General features: G+C 36.2%; 1 protein-coding gene across 1 annotated transcript; it reads right to left on the bottom strand.

The window, feature by feature from the left end:
* Positions 1–11,751: 11,751 nt before the first annotated feature.
* Positions 11,752–13,734, bottom strand: LOC145048599 (3-ketoacyl-CoA synthase 20-like). Its single transcript, XM_078997132.1, has 2 exons — positions 12,804–13,734; positions 11,752–12,650 (listed from the first exon to the last, which is right to left on the bottom strand). Exons 1-2 carry the CDS (start codon positions 13,398–13,400, stop codon positions 11,847–11,849), a joined length of 1,401 nt encoding a protein of 466 aa, XP_078853258.1. The 5' UTR covers positions 13,401–13,734; the 3' UTR covers positions 11,752–11,846.
* Between the last annotated feature and the right edge of the window lie 561 nt (positions 13,735–14,295).

Below are 14,295 nucleotides of genomic sequence, written 5' to 3'. Positions count from 1 at the left end.
CGAAGTGAATGTCACTCCTGAAGAAATAGACGCCTACAAGAAACACTAGAAGGTAGATTAAAGGTTTAACTTGTGGGGTTTATTAGGTGGTGTATGGCACCCGTTCGTTGGATGTGAGAGTTGTTAGCTGTTGACACATTGGTAATGTGAGTCTCCTTACTATACTATGTAGGATGGTAGTTGTCTTTGTGATACTTTCATGGAAGATCAGAATGTAGCCCTTGGCATATGTATGCAAAGACCATGATTTTGCCCTTGACAATTGTATGAAAGACTAGGATATGGCTCCTCGCAATTGTATGCAAGACCAATGTCTCATACCCGACAATTATATATAGGATATTAGTTGCCTTTGTGATTCTTGCATGGAAGACCGTGATGTGGCGCTTGACACTTGTACATATGACTAGGTTTTGGCTCTTGGTGTTGCTAACATTCCTTATCCCTATGTGTGGTATGTGATATTTTGAAAACTCACTTAACTTCGTGTTTACGGTTTTATGGTTTAAATATTTTCAAGTACTTCCAGTTCCAATAAGAAGAGCTCGACTTTACTGCACATCATCCCTGACATCCACTGATGGTTTTTTTCGCACTAATTATTATTGTTTTACTATGATGTTTGAAAGATACATTTTATTCTATTTGGTTTTGAAACAAATATTTATACGGATTTAATGGTTTAAAAATAAAAATTTTATTAGAATTTTTGAAACGTTACATATTTTAAAAAAAATTAATAATATTTTAAAACATTTGTTATCAATTTATATGGTTAAAAAGATAAATAAAAAAAGTAAAGAAATATTTAATCTCTCTTTTTTATTTAAACATAAGATCAAAAGACATCATTTCAAGAGAAAAGACAAGTCATCAAGTACTATGTCACTTCTTGTGTGGAGATTTAATACTATTTATATTTTAATGTAATACAATCAAAAGTAATTAAATATTGGTTCATGTAGTTGTCGTTCGCAAGTTCTAGTCCACATTTGAAATTTTAATACTATCCATCCTTGTAGTTTTATAATTCATTAAGTTTGTTTTTTTTTCCTAATTATCGTCCAACCTCATCCGTTAGATGTATGCAAAATAACAACTGTATCCATCTTCATCTTTTTTTCTCATTTGACTTTTCTTTATTATTATTTTTTTATTAAATAAAATGACCACACAACCCACCCCAAATGAACTCGCCGACCACGTGAATCTATAGTAATTTATGGAAGTTAGGTCAATGCTTCAACATTTTTCATCGACACAATCAGAACTTGTTGATATGAACTTCCTCAAACACCTATATATTTTCGTTTATTTTTATTGCATGAACACTAGTAGAAGCAAATCAAGAACGACCTAAACTCAAATTTTGATTCTACCAAGGTTGTAAAAATCATTTAACGGTAGTTTGACGGTCGACTGATGTTAAGAGATTAATCGGTCTTGGCGAGGATTAATCGGCGACCATAGATTATTAATAAAATATTAAAATTAATTAAATATTAGTATATCTTAAGAAAAAACAAGTAATTCAAAATTAGAAAATAAGAAAAATTGTAATTTGGAAATACGAAAATATAAACATTTTGGTATAATATTTGAAATTTTGAAAATTTGAAAATTTTGGAGTAAAAAATGAAAGTTGGTTTTTTGAATTTTAAAAAAAAATTAAAATTTTTTGACCTTTTTTTTTTTTTGACTTTTTTCGACTTTTTTGACTTTTGTTGACCGATAAATCCCGCCAAGGCCGATTAATCATGCCAAACCCGATTAATCATAAATTTCCGATTGATGCCCTAATCCTCGACGGCGCCAAGCGATTAATCCACGATTAATTGCCAATTGATCCCGATTTCTACAACAATGAGCTCAACTAAAGCTACACCTCAATTTATACACACGTTAACAAGAAGATAATCGATTTGGAAGTGAACTCTATTGAAAGTATTAACAAAATTAGTTTTGTGTACCATAGTTGATACCACAAACATGTAAGGAAATAACATAATAGACTTATGTACCATGTGCTCATCTAAACTGGACATATAAAAACTCAGTTTTCATCTATTTTTATAATCAATTTAGGTATTATTTTGGTGGTAATTGTGATAGGGTCATCCATATAAAGGGTGGGTGGATTTGTCAAAAATTTATATCTTATAATAGATGCATTTTTTGCTCAAGTCAGATACATTTGAAACCTCTATGTTAACTAATACAACCCAAAAGTTTTCTTAATAATGATTTAACTAATACGACCCAATTGGCTTCCAAGTAATTGTGACAGTCGTCGTGGCTGCTGCAATGTCCCAGATCAATGCTAGTGGTACAAGTGGGGCGGGTAGTGATGCCCCAACGTCTAATCTCGGTGACAGTCATGGTCATACCAGGGAATGTACAAACAATGACTTTTTAAATGCTAAGTCGCGGTCCTTCGATGGCACTGGAGGTGTCATTGCCTTGACTCGATGGTTCGAGAAGACAGAGTCAATCTTTGAGATATGTGCTTGCCCATAATCCAGCAAGGTGAAGTTTACAGCGTGCACCTTCACCGATAGAGTACTAACTTGGTGGAATGGCCAAGTCAAATCCCTAACTCTGCCGGTGGCTAATGCTATGAGTTGGGAGGATTTAAAAGATCCGATGCTCGCTGAGTACTACCCACGGGGCGAGATGCAGAAGCTGGAGGAGGAGCTCTGGAATTTAAAGATGAAAGTCTATGACATTGCTACTTACACTGAGAGATTAAATGATCTTGCTCTTCTCTGCCCGTGAATGGTCACCCCGGAGAGCAAGAAAGTAGAAATATACATTTGGAGATTAACACTCCCAACTCAGGGGAATCAACTGGCTGCAAGACCGCTGATGTTTGACTGTACAAACGGTTGGCGCAGACTTTGATTGATCATGGAGGTCGCTAGGATCCCGAGTCGGCTGCCCACGAACCACCTAGGGAGAGTGGTGGAAAGAAAAAGTTATGGAACAAGCTCAAGGGCAAGTCTTCGTATGATCCGTCCAAGAAACAACAAATAGTGGCAGTTCATGCCGCTACTACTTCTGTCGTTGCCCCTACAACTCAAGAACCTGGAAGTAGATATGCTGGAAACCACTCAAGGTATGACAAATTTAACTTCCACCATAACGGGCCGTGCCGTGAAATATTGTGCAATAACTGTGGCAAGAAGGGGCTCACAACTCGTTTTATCAAGACACAAGTCCAACTAACCAATCAGGCTCTTGGAGTTGGAGTTAGCCAAGCCTGTTATGGATGCGGTGAGACTGGGCACTACAAGAGGAATTGCCCAAAGGCAACAACAACTGGCAACACGGGGAAAGTGCTAGCTATGGTCCAAGAGGTAGCTGTTGCTGATCCCACTGTAGTTTCGGGTACGTTCCTCCTCGACAACTTATATGCATGCATTCTTTTTTATAGTGGTGCCGAGAGAAAATTTGTTACTCATGCATTCAAGCATCTACTCAAGCATAAATCCCAACCTCTAACTGAAACCTTTACCGTCGAGATGGCTAATGGTAAGAAAGAGAGCACTGAAGACGTATTCATAGGCTGTACCCTTACCCAAATTGATTATTCCTTTCCCGTCGATCTTATGTCGGTCTCCATTAAAAGCTTCAATGTCATTATCAGCATGGATTGGTTAAGTCTCCATCGTGCCAATATTCTCTATTTCGAGAAAGTCATTCGCTTCAATCTGCCTAATGGCGAAGCCCTCATCATTTACGGTGATAAACTCAGCAAAGACCTCTGTATCATATCATGCATCAAAGCCCAAAGATATATTCGAAAAGAATGTCAAGCGTTCCTAGCCCATGTCGTTAATGAAAAGCAGGAAGTTAAAGATCTCAAGAGCATCCCCGAGGTTTGGAACTTTCCAGATGTTTCCCCAAAGATCTCCCCGGAATCCCTCTCGAACGCCAAGTCGAGTTCAGAATCAACGTAATCCCCAGAGCCACTCCTATAGCCAAATCCCCATACCGTCTAGCGCTGGTAGAAATGCAAGGGTTATCCAGCCAGCTCAATGAACTGCTCAACAAAGGATTCATTAGACCGAGCTTCTCACCCTGAGGAGCCCCGGTCTTGTCTATGAAAAAGAAGGATTGATCCTTTTAGATGTGTATAGATTATCTCAAACTAAACAAGCTCCCCATCAAGAATCGCTATCTTCTTCCCTGAATCGACGACCTCTTCATTTAACTGCAAGGAGCCAGTTACTTCCCAAAGATAGAACTAAGATCAGGGTACCATCAGTTGCGAGTCCATGAGGGTGATATTCCCAAGATAGCATTTCAGACTCGATATGGTCACTACGAGTTTGTAGTGATGCCCTTTGGTCTGACCAACGCACCGGCGGTATTCATGGATTTGATAAATCGGGTGTGCCGCCCCTTCCTAGACAAGTTTGTGATAGTATTCATTAATGATATATTTGTCTATTCCTAAAGCGAGGAAGATCATAGAAAGCACTTGAGGCTAGTGCTAGAAACTTTAAGGGAGGAGAATCTGTATGCAAAATTCTCTAAGTGCGAATTCTGGATTTGAAATGTAACTTTCCTTGGTCATGTGGTTAGCAAGGAAAGCATACACGTGGATCCTTCCAAAATCAAGGCGATTGAGAATTGGTTAGCACCAAAGACGCCCACAGAAATCTATCAATTCCTGGGCCTCACTGGCTATTACCGCAGGTTTATCCAGAATTTCTCCAGGATTGCTAAGCCTTTGACCACCCTAACTTAGAAAGGTGTGCCCTTTAGTTGGGGAGAAAAACAAGACACTGCATTTCAAACATTGAAGCGGGCCTTATGCAGTACACTTATCATGTCTCTGCTAGAAGGGACGGAGGAGTTTGTTGTCTACTGCGATGCGTCCAATCAGGGCCTAGGTTGTGTGCTCATGAATAGAGGAAAAGTCATTGCTTTTGCCTCGAGATAGTTGAAAGTACACAAAGTCAATTATACAACTCATGACCTGGAGTTGGGAGCAGTGGTCTTTGCATTAAAGATATGGAGACATTATCTCTACAGAACCAAATGCACTGTCTTCACCGACCATAAGAGCCTACTTTAAATACTCACAATCTTCATAAACACTCGCCCACTTTTTTCGAACAATGCTCATTTTATGCATCCCTTCGAATCCATTCACAGAAAACCTCCTAACCTCAAGGTATTTTTGGTTGATCAACCAAAGCATACATAATCTAGACAATTACAATTTATTATACCACTATGGAGTTCTTTTGGAATTCTTCACTTCTTTGATATTTGATCTTCGATTTTTGGGTATCTTCAACTATTGAATTTCTTTGGAATTTTGATTTTTGTTCTTCATACTTTGACTTTGATGCTCCAAAAATTCTTCAAACTTTTCTTGTAATTCTCTCTTTTTTTAACATGTAACTCACTTTTTTTTTCCACTCAAAACCCTACATGCTTAAGTAGGGGCGCTCAACTTCAACCTTTATTGGTTAAAGATAATAATTTTCCTAGATACATTTCTAGTACACGATGCTAAACATATTGCATCCTTCAAACTAAGCGAGGTCATGTTTTTGTTCCATAATTTCACTAAAATAAGGGAGGCCACAAATGCACTATAACGTGTATTGGCTCAACTAAACATTTGAGCTCTTATCGGATCATCCCATAACACTAGCAACTACAGTTCAAATTATTATTACTGGATTTAATTATTAAAAATTTCAAAATTTACCAAATTATCTAGCAATTTACCTTTTCTACCCCCTACCCCACACTTATTTCATACAATGCCCTCATTATATGCTTAAATTAATATAAAAATTAAGAGAAAGGAGAAAAAGGAACAGACTCCCCTGGGATAGTGATGTGATCATCTCCAAAAGTGCAGAAAAAATGTTCATCTTGAAGACAGATAAATAGAAACTTGGATCTTGAACACGCGAGATAAGTAATGTACCGGCAAAATATGGAATCGAGTCTTTAATCTTCAACAAATGTGGTGTAGAAAAATGTGCAAAATGAATAGAACAATGTGGGAAAGCATACGCCACATCGCATGGTGGAGAAAATGAGCCATGATTATCTTCATAACAATACCAAAAAGAAAAATGGCGGTGAACCACATAATGAATATGGAAAAATAAGACTCCTTAGTGAAAATGGGAAAGTCATGATGTGAGTTTATTAAGATTTACGACGTGAATTCGATTGGAAGCGGGTTTTGGAAAGTCACCATACACTGACTCACGACGTGAATAATAAAGGAGTCACGACGTGAAAACTGGAATCCCAGAAATATTTTTCCTCCAATCTTTCTTTAAATTCTTACATTCAACCCCATGCCTTAATGGATTAAGACTCTTCTAACCCTATTAATTCCGACTCTTCTCTCTAACTTTCTTCTCGCTTGACTCACCCCACACTTAATTTAAATTATGGGTCTCGACTCTCGACTTTAAACACTCCCGTCTAAACACATATGCACTCATATCTTGACATCCTTTGCATGCACTCCTAGTAATGCTGAAAAATAACAACCAAGAAAGAAAGTAACAAAATATCTTACTAGTTTTACAATCCAAACAAATAAAAATAAAAACAAGATAAAACTAAAATAATAAAACTAAAATAAATGATCAATCATCCTCGTCATCCTCGTTTACCCGCTAGTGCTCGCTCCGTCGCCTCCATGTCCTCGATACTCTGTCCACCTCAGGAAAATTGGGTAATGATACCCAAGGTGAGGCGGCTGCTCCACATGGAAATGCTGAACCATGTTTTCCATAGTACCCCCAATCCAGTTGATGCTCAATGATAACTAGTCAAAATACCCAGCCATATCATCCCCAATTTGGGATCCTACCACAGGTGCGGGTGGATGCATTGGTTGCCCCTTTCTCCTCTTCCTCTCACGTTTCTGTGCCTCAGACGTGGTTGTAGTTGTTGTCCTGGTTGTGTATCAGGCTGGTCATCACCCTCATTACCCTCATCATCGAAAGGTATTATCCCCCAATACGACCCAATGTTTCTGACAACCCACGTGGTCTCCAAATATCCCATGCCAAAATCATGCTCATCCACACAAGTTATAGAACAAGTAATATCATGGACAAGCAAATGATATGTGCGTGCCAGAAGTGTAATAAATTGCCCTCCACAAATAGGGATCCCCGGGCGAGAGCTAGCTGTTGACCCGGCCAGAAAACATGCCATAAGGAATGTTGCAACACACTCCTGGCTGCAAGATACACCGTATGAAGAATAGATTTTGCTTGGTTACTTTATCTCCATGTTTCCTATGATTGATGGAGAAAGTGATGAAACAATGGATTAAACGGTGGATAGGGGACCGAATACTACTCTCGGGAGACACCCCGGAATTAAAAATCCCGGATGCAATACCATGCCATAAAGCGTATCCAGTGACACCCTCTGTGTAACCTCTAGCTTCCTCGCTAAAAAACATACCAAATTCGGGAGTCATTGCCTCTTGTTGATCATATATGCCAACCCTCCAAGCAAATTCAATGAGGCTACACTCCCGATATTCACCCCCTAATCGGAATACCAAAGCTTGTGGCCAATGTGGGTCTTGAACAGTCTCCTGGAATGTTACTGTTGCGAAAAAATCAACACAAAATTCCTTATATACGCGCTCTTGGATCCAAAACAGGCTGCGCCATCCAGAACAAGTGAATGAATACCCATTTCCAATACACATTTTCGTAAAAAACGGGGACAGCCGGTCCACGATCCCGACTTCCCTCAACCACATCCAATTAATTGTTGGAGCAAATGCAATTTCTCGGTTGTAGAGCCACCCTAATTTGTTGTTCCAACGGGTTAAGATGTCGCGGGACATTGTTGCAGGAAAATTGTAAAGCGGGTGTAAACTTGCCACTCCAAGAGGTGCCTCCCTTCTAGGACCCATATCTACAAAAACAAACAAACAACAAACGCAAAAACAAGTATCCAACAATTTAGAAAGCAAAAAAAGAAATTATGTTTGCACAGGACTCACATCGTGAGTTTGCGATACTCGGTAAAGCATGGACTTTAAACTCAGAAGTCGGGAATCAATTTTGTTGTTAGGGTTAACTCATAAACCATTTTCAAGCACAATCAAGCAACATATGGTGGATGAATAACTCATTTTGGGCAAAATCCCGACATTGACACATATGAAAAACCCTAACCCCTAAATCAACAATTTATTGACAATTAACCAAAAGAAATAAGAAACAATTACCTTTGTGGTGAAGATTACGTAAGCAAAGGAGTGAGTTAAGTAAAATTTTATCTAATTCGGATGGGGGGACCAGAAAACTATCATCACTTCGTGAGAGGGGGAAGTGGTTTGGTCAAAGTGATGGCTTATCTTTTAATCAATGGTCCCAAATAATTCCCAACTCACGTCGTGAATCCGAAATGGTTCACGTCGTGAGTTTTGTATGGACTGAAAATTGGGCCAATTAAAGTGGGCTAAGGAATATAGTGGGTAAATGAAATTTGGGCAGGCTTTCAAAATTATAATTATCAAATAAACAACATTCCCCGTATTTTATCTTAATTATCAAATAAACAACCTTCCCCGTCTTTCCAAGTTTTTTTAGACCAAAATCACAAAAATGATTTGATTCTAGACCTTCCATGCAAGTGAGAAAGTTTTTGAACGACATCCAAAATTTTTTGAATACCATAGGAACCAATCTTGCAGCTTTGTCTTTTATATTTTTAGGCCCAATATCTATAAAATTTAATAGGTATGGACTACTTATAACAAAAAAACAGGGAGGCGACAACCTTTTATGGTCCTAAAAAAGCTCCTCCCCTTGCTCAAGTGTCAAACAGTTGGTCCATTTTTTCAACTAAAATGTGTTGATTTTATTAAAAATTTGTGAATTTCATGGAAATTTTCCCAAACATTTCTAAGTAATTATCGCTCTATATATATATATATATATATATATATATATATATATATATATATATATATATATATATATATATATATATATATATATATATATATATATATATATATATATACCGAAACAAAATTTAGGAGGTTAGCATCTTATTGTGTAAGATTAATCTAATAAGTGAGTTGAGCTCCAAAATGACTACTTAATAACATTAACCAAAATTGGTAGATAAATTAATCTAATAAGTGAGTTGAGCTCCAAAATGGCTACTTAATAACATTAACCAAAATTGGTAGATAACACATTGTCTATTGTTGTAAACTCCATATAACTAACAACCATCTCCGATCTATGTTAAAGAAAAGAAAAAATGGATATTGTAAATTAAAAAAAAAAAAAAAAAAAGGAACAAAGACATTGTGAGTACGTTTGACTTTTAATGAAGTAAATATACATTAAAGAACTTGGTAAATCTATGAAGATACAGTTAACATGAATAAGTGGGAGGCAGTGGGAAACATGAAGCCTTAGAAATATAAAATTTTGAATCAGTATAAATACATTTTGTAACACAAATTATAAACTTAGAAGAAATATTCTAGAAATATCACTTTGGTTTTAAGCCATTAGAAGAAATATTGTAGAAATATAGACTAATACACACGCACACACACACACACACACACACACACACACACACACACACACACACACACACACACACACACACATATATATATATATATATATATATATATATATATATATATATGAACTCGTAAAGAGGAGGTCGAGGCTAACTATATATAAATACCTAGATTGAACAGGATTTGGGAAATAAAGTTCACTGTTTTGAGATTCAGAAATCGCACCAGCAAGGGTAGTGCTTTAAATCACCCTAACAACTTCAAATTAAACCCTAGGCCGACCATCGGTTGTCTGTATTCTCTATTTTGGTGTGTGAAATGTGAAGATGGAATATAGATCGTGAGAGAGAGAGAGAGAGAGAGAAAGAGAGAGAACAATAGAGAAAGCGGGAGCTAGGGTTGTAATAAGTGAATGAGCTTAATGTATATAACCGATAAAATTAAAAGCTACGTTTCAAGATGACAAGCACAAAAGAAGTGCATATCTTTTTTTTTTGTTTGTTTATGACAATAAAAAATGATATACTTTTTTGTGTGTCATAAATCTTTCAGTTTTCACAAAGAATGACATTTATTTTACCACACAAATTTTGTGTGTCATAAAATTGATGTATGTTGTAATTTACATGTTATTAAAGGCCTATTTTTTATTTTTCTGATATGGTATTAAGCATGAACTATTTCTACAATTTCGATATAACAAAAGAGCCTATTTCTGTAATCTCGCTATTATACAAGGATCATTTTTGTAATATCATTATTATTTTTATGTAATTATTTCTTACAGGACCACTTTTGTAACTATTTTTTAAAGGGACCATTTTTCTAATTCTTAATTTCTTCTAACGACCGTTTTGTAACTTTGTAAATCTTACAAGAATCATCTTCGTAACTATATAGGGACCACATAATTTATTATTTACATGGACTATTTCTATAACTTTGTGATCAAGTATATACATGTATTTTTGTATTTTTTTTTTTTTTTTGAAAAACTAAGATCTTTTTTCCTTCAATTTTAGAGGGATAGTATAATTTCTTAGGCAAGCATGACAATTTTTTTTTTTTTTTTTTTTTTTTTTTTTGAAATATAAGAAAGAGGGTACCCTATTAATGTGACAATGGTGGACAAGTGTAGTTCACCTGTGAAATTGAAGAGAATTTGTAACCTTTATAAGACAATGGTTGAGTTTTCATTAAAGTCAAATTCTTTTCATAAACCATAGATGAGATTTTTTTTTTATAAGCATGAATGATGTTTATATATTACTAGCTTTCAAGGTTCTATAAATAAATATGGATCATCAAGTGTTGAAAGGCCCATAAACAAGTTTGAGTTGAACATTCACTATTTAGGCAGAGAAGTATCATTTGGTTTGAACCTGAGTTGAACATTCACTATTTAGGCAGAGAAGTATCATTTGGTTTGAACCTGGATCAATGGATTATCCATCACATTTTCCCAAGCCTTACCAACTGTTGCCAAACATTTGTCTAATTATTTCTTCCTATTTGATGTTATCTATCGCACAATAACATATGGTGCCAAACATTTGTCTATAATCACTCTTTTTTCTTACTGATAGACAAATGTTATTACAAATGTCATGTTTTTTTCGAGTTACATTAACAATCTCTAATCAATGCTTCTCATACATGTTTGTTTTATATGTAACGTCGACACCATATTCAGAAATGCATGTCATATTTTTATTTTGTATTAAAAATAAAACTTTACCAAAGGTTTGAAACATAAAAAATAAGGTGTTTTTTGAAAATATTAAACAGGTAAAAGGTATAATTAAAAACAAACAATGAATTTCTGTTGCATTGAATTGGCACACTGTTTAAGAAAAAGAATATCGAATTCTACCTTTACCACCACACATCTATTTTCTTTTAACTATTTATATTTTTAAGAATCGAAAAAAATATATTCTATGAGATAGATGTTTTCCCCCCTTTTAGCTACTTGCTATCTGGGGTGTTTTATAACATTTCGGCCGTTTCATAAAAAAAGAAAATCTGATTGATGTTTAACTATAAAACTCAATTTGCATGATCTTTTGCTATGTTGTTTCACACAAAATCATTCGCGTACAAAAAGCACCCGTGTTACATTTTTAATATGAATTTTTTAAATAAAGTTTTTAACAATAACAATAAATACTTAAAGACGGAAAGACATAAAATAAATAAACAATTACAATTCATTTTTTCTCAAACATTACCATAAAATAATAATAATAATAATACAATCTTTATTGTATAACACATATTATTGTGAGGGTTCAAAAAAGATGGCTAATGGTCCATCATCGCAATCCACATTAACTGGGAACCCATCAATCTCGTTCGCCCAAGGGTTCATCTCATCATAATCAACGGTCCTCATTGCACGCCACACCACACTGGTACATTTAAACCCCGACCCGAATGCAATCTGCCACACCCGATTCCCTTTTTTGACCCGACCCTTTGCCTCTGCGTACGCCAGCTCGTACCAAATGGAGCTGCTGCCGGTGTTGCCGAACCTGTACAGCGTCATTCTAGAAGGTTCCATTGCGGTCTCATCAAACCCTAGGTTTTTCTGTAATTCGTCAAGCATAGGCTTCCCGCCGACATGCGGGAGGAAGTGTTTGACGGATTTGCTGTAATTTGGTATGTAAGGTTGGATATTCGCCGTTGGCCGGAGTTTTCTTGCAATGCTGTTTGTTAGGTACCTGAGTTTCTCTGATAACGGTAGGATTAGTTTACCTAGCGTGGTTACGTTTGATCTGATGACGGTGGATGCGACTTTGAAAAGGTCTTTGGTAATGGCGACGCCTCTTATCCCCGCTTCGTCTTCTTCCTGAAAGATGCAGTTGTACGAAGGGTTGGAACTCGATCTGTTTGTGTGTACGGTGTGGAGGAGTTCGTATTTGCAGTTGTGATGATCGGAGGGACGGTTTGAGAGGAGGATCGCCGCTCCGCCGACGCGGAATAGGCCGTTGGTAATCATCATGGATCGATTGTCTCCAATGTAGCCGTTCTCGGTTATGCCCTCTGTGCTCATCACTAACGCATAAGAATCATGATGCACCTGTGAAATATCAGCATTTCTAGTTAGTTTTTTTTATTAATATCAAATCATAGAATGTTATATATATATATATATATATATATATATATATATATATATATATATATATATATATATATATATATATATATATATATATATATATATATTAACCTGGAGGAGGTTTTGTGCAAGGCCGATTGCGATGAGTCCAGAAGTGCATCCCATGCCAACAAGATTGTAGCTGATGATGTTTTCTTTAAGCTTATATTTGTTGACAATCATGGTAGAAAGAGATGGGATAGTGTTATAAATACTACAATTCACAACCAGTATCCCAATGTCCTCACACTGTACACCTGTTTTAGCCAGCAGCATGTCTATTGATCCAAAAACAGTCATCTCTATTTCCCTCGTGGCTTCTTTCAAGCACGGATCAAAATCTTGTTTCAGGTAGACCTCTGCAAAATAGGTTGAGTCACCGAGTCCTGACTTGCGAAAACCCTTCCTGATGAATGTCATCGTGTCTTCTGAGTAAATTCCCATGTGCTCTACTTTCTTGACCCATAACTGATTTGTGGCCTTCTGAGCATCTGGAGGCTTGTAGCATGCGAAATCTAATAAGTAAACTCCTCGTGAACGTGACGTTCTTTTGGTCATGATGTAGAAACCTTCTAAAAGAAGACATATGAGTAAGGTTATTAACATAAGTTTTGCTTCGGGAATGAAATGGTGTTCCAGGAGATTTTTCAAAGTGAAGATGATTGGCATGATGTTTGGAACTTAAGTACACAAGAATCTTTTCAATGGGGAATGTGTTTACTGATGAAGCTTCTAAATCTTGTGGCAGGTGTGAGTTTCATGGAAGGTTTCTATGAAGCTTATATAAGCGTGGACCTCTAAGTCAGCTATCATGGTTATCAAAATTTTAAGAGCATTGAAACCAATTTTCTACCACGCCATAGTGATTTGGAAAAGTATTTACCAAATACCCGTTTAAAAAAGTATTTACCGAGTATAGCAAATGCAACTTACACTTCACTTTTTAAATGAAATATCAAATACCCTTCTTCCTTTCTTCTTCCTATTTATCTTCCTGTCACTATGTCAAAACAAATATCAAAATCAGGAGATGATTAATAGAAATAATTTGTGGTATCCATGTCTCGTAATCTTATACGAGTAGAAGGATAAGGAAGAAGGATATTTAACTTTCTTTTTATATTGAATAAATAATAATAAATAGCAAGTGGCTTCTAAATGTTTACTTACTCCATGATAAATTTTATCTTGTTAAGCCTTCCATTTGACTTACAACATGACAAATTTTACCGTCGTTAAACCTTACATTCTGACAGACTTCGCAAGTGTGTTGATTGTTACGGCCTAAGAGGATGATCATCGTGAAGCGCTAAAGGTGGTGACGAGACATATTGGAAAGAAAAAGTTAGAGTAGAGTCATCCAAAACCCCTCCATTCACTACAAGAATTGTCCCCTGTGTCGACGATATCTATATCAATGACACAAAATGTCGCTATAAATGCAACTATGCCGACGACATGTCGTGGGTTAACTAACTTTGTTTGACCCGGAGTCTTGAATATCTATGCCAACGACTTGTCATTGCAATAGTTGAAACATCTCAAAAATGCAGTCCAAAAATTT

Source organism: Lactuca saligna, chromosome 5, assembly GCF_052625555.1.
Source record: "Lactuca saligna cultivar CGN05327 chromosome 5, ASM5262555v1, whole genome shotgun sequence".
Taxonomy (NCBI): domain Eukaryota; kingdom Viridiplantae; phylum Streptophyta; class Magnoliopsida; order Asterales; family Asteraceae; genus Lactuca; species Lactuca saligna.
Note: the sequence above shows the minus strand (reverse complement) of the source record. Positions and strands in the feature narration are given on the sequence as shown.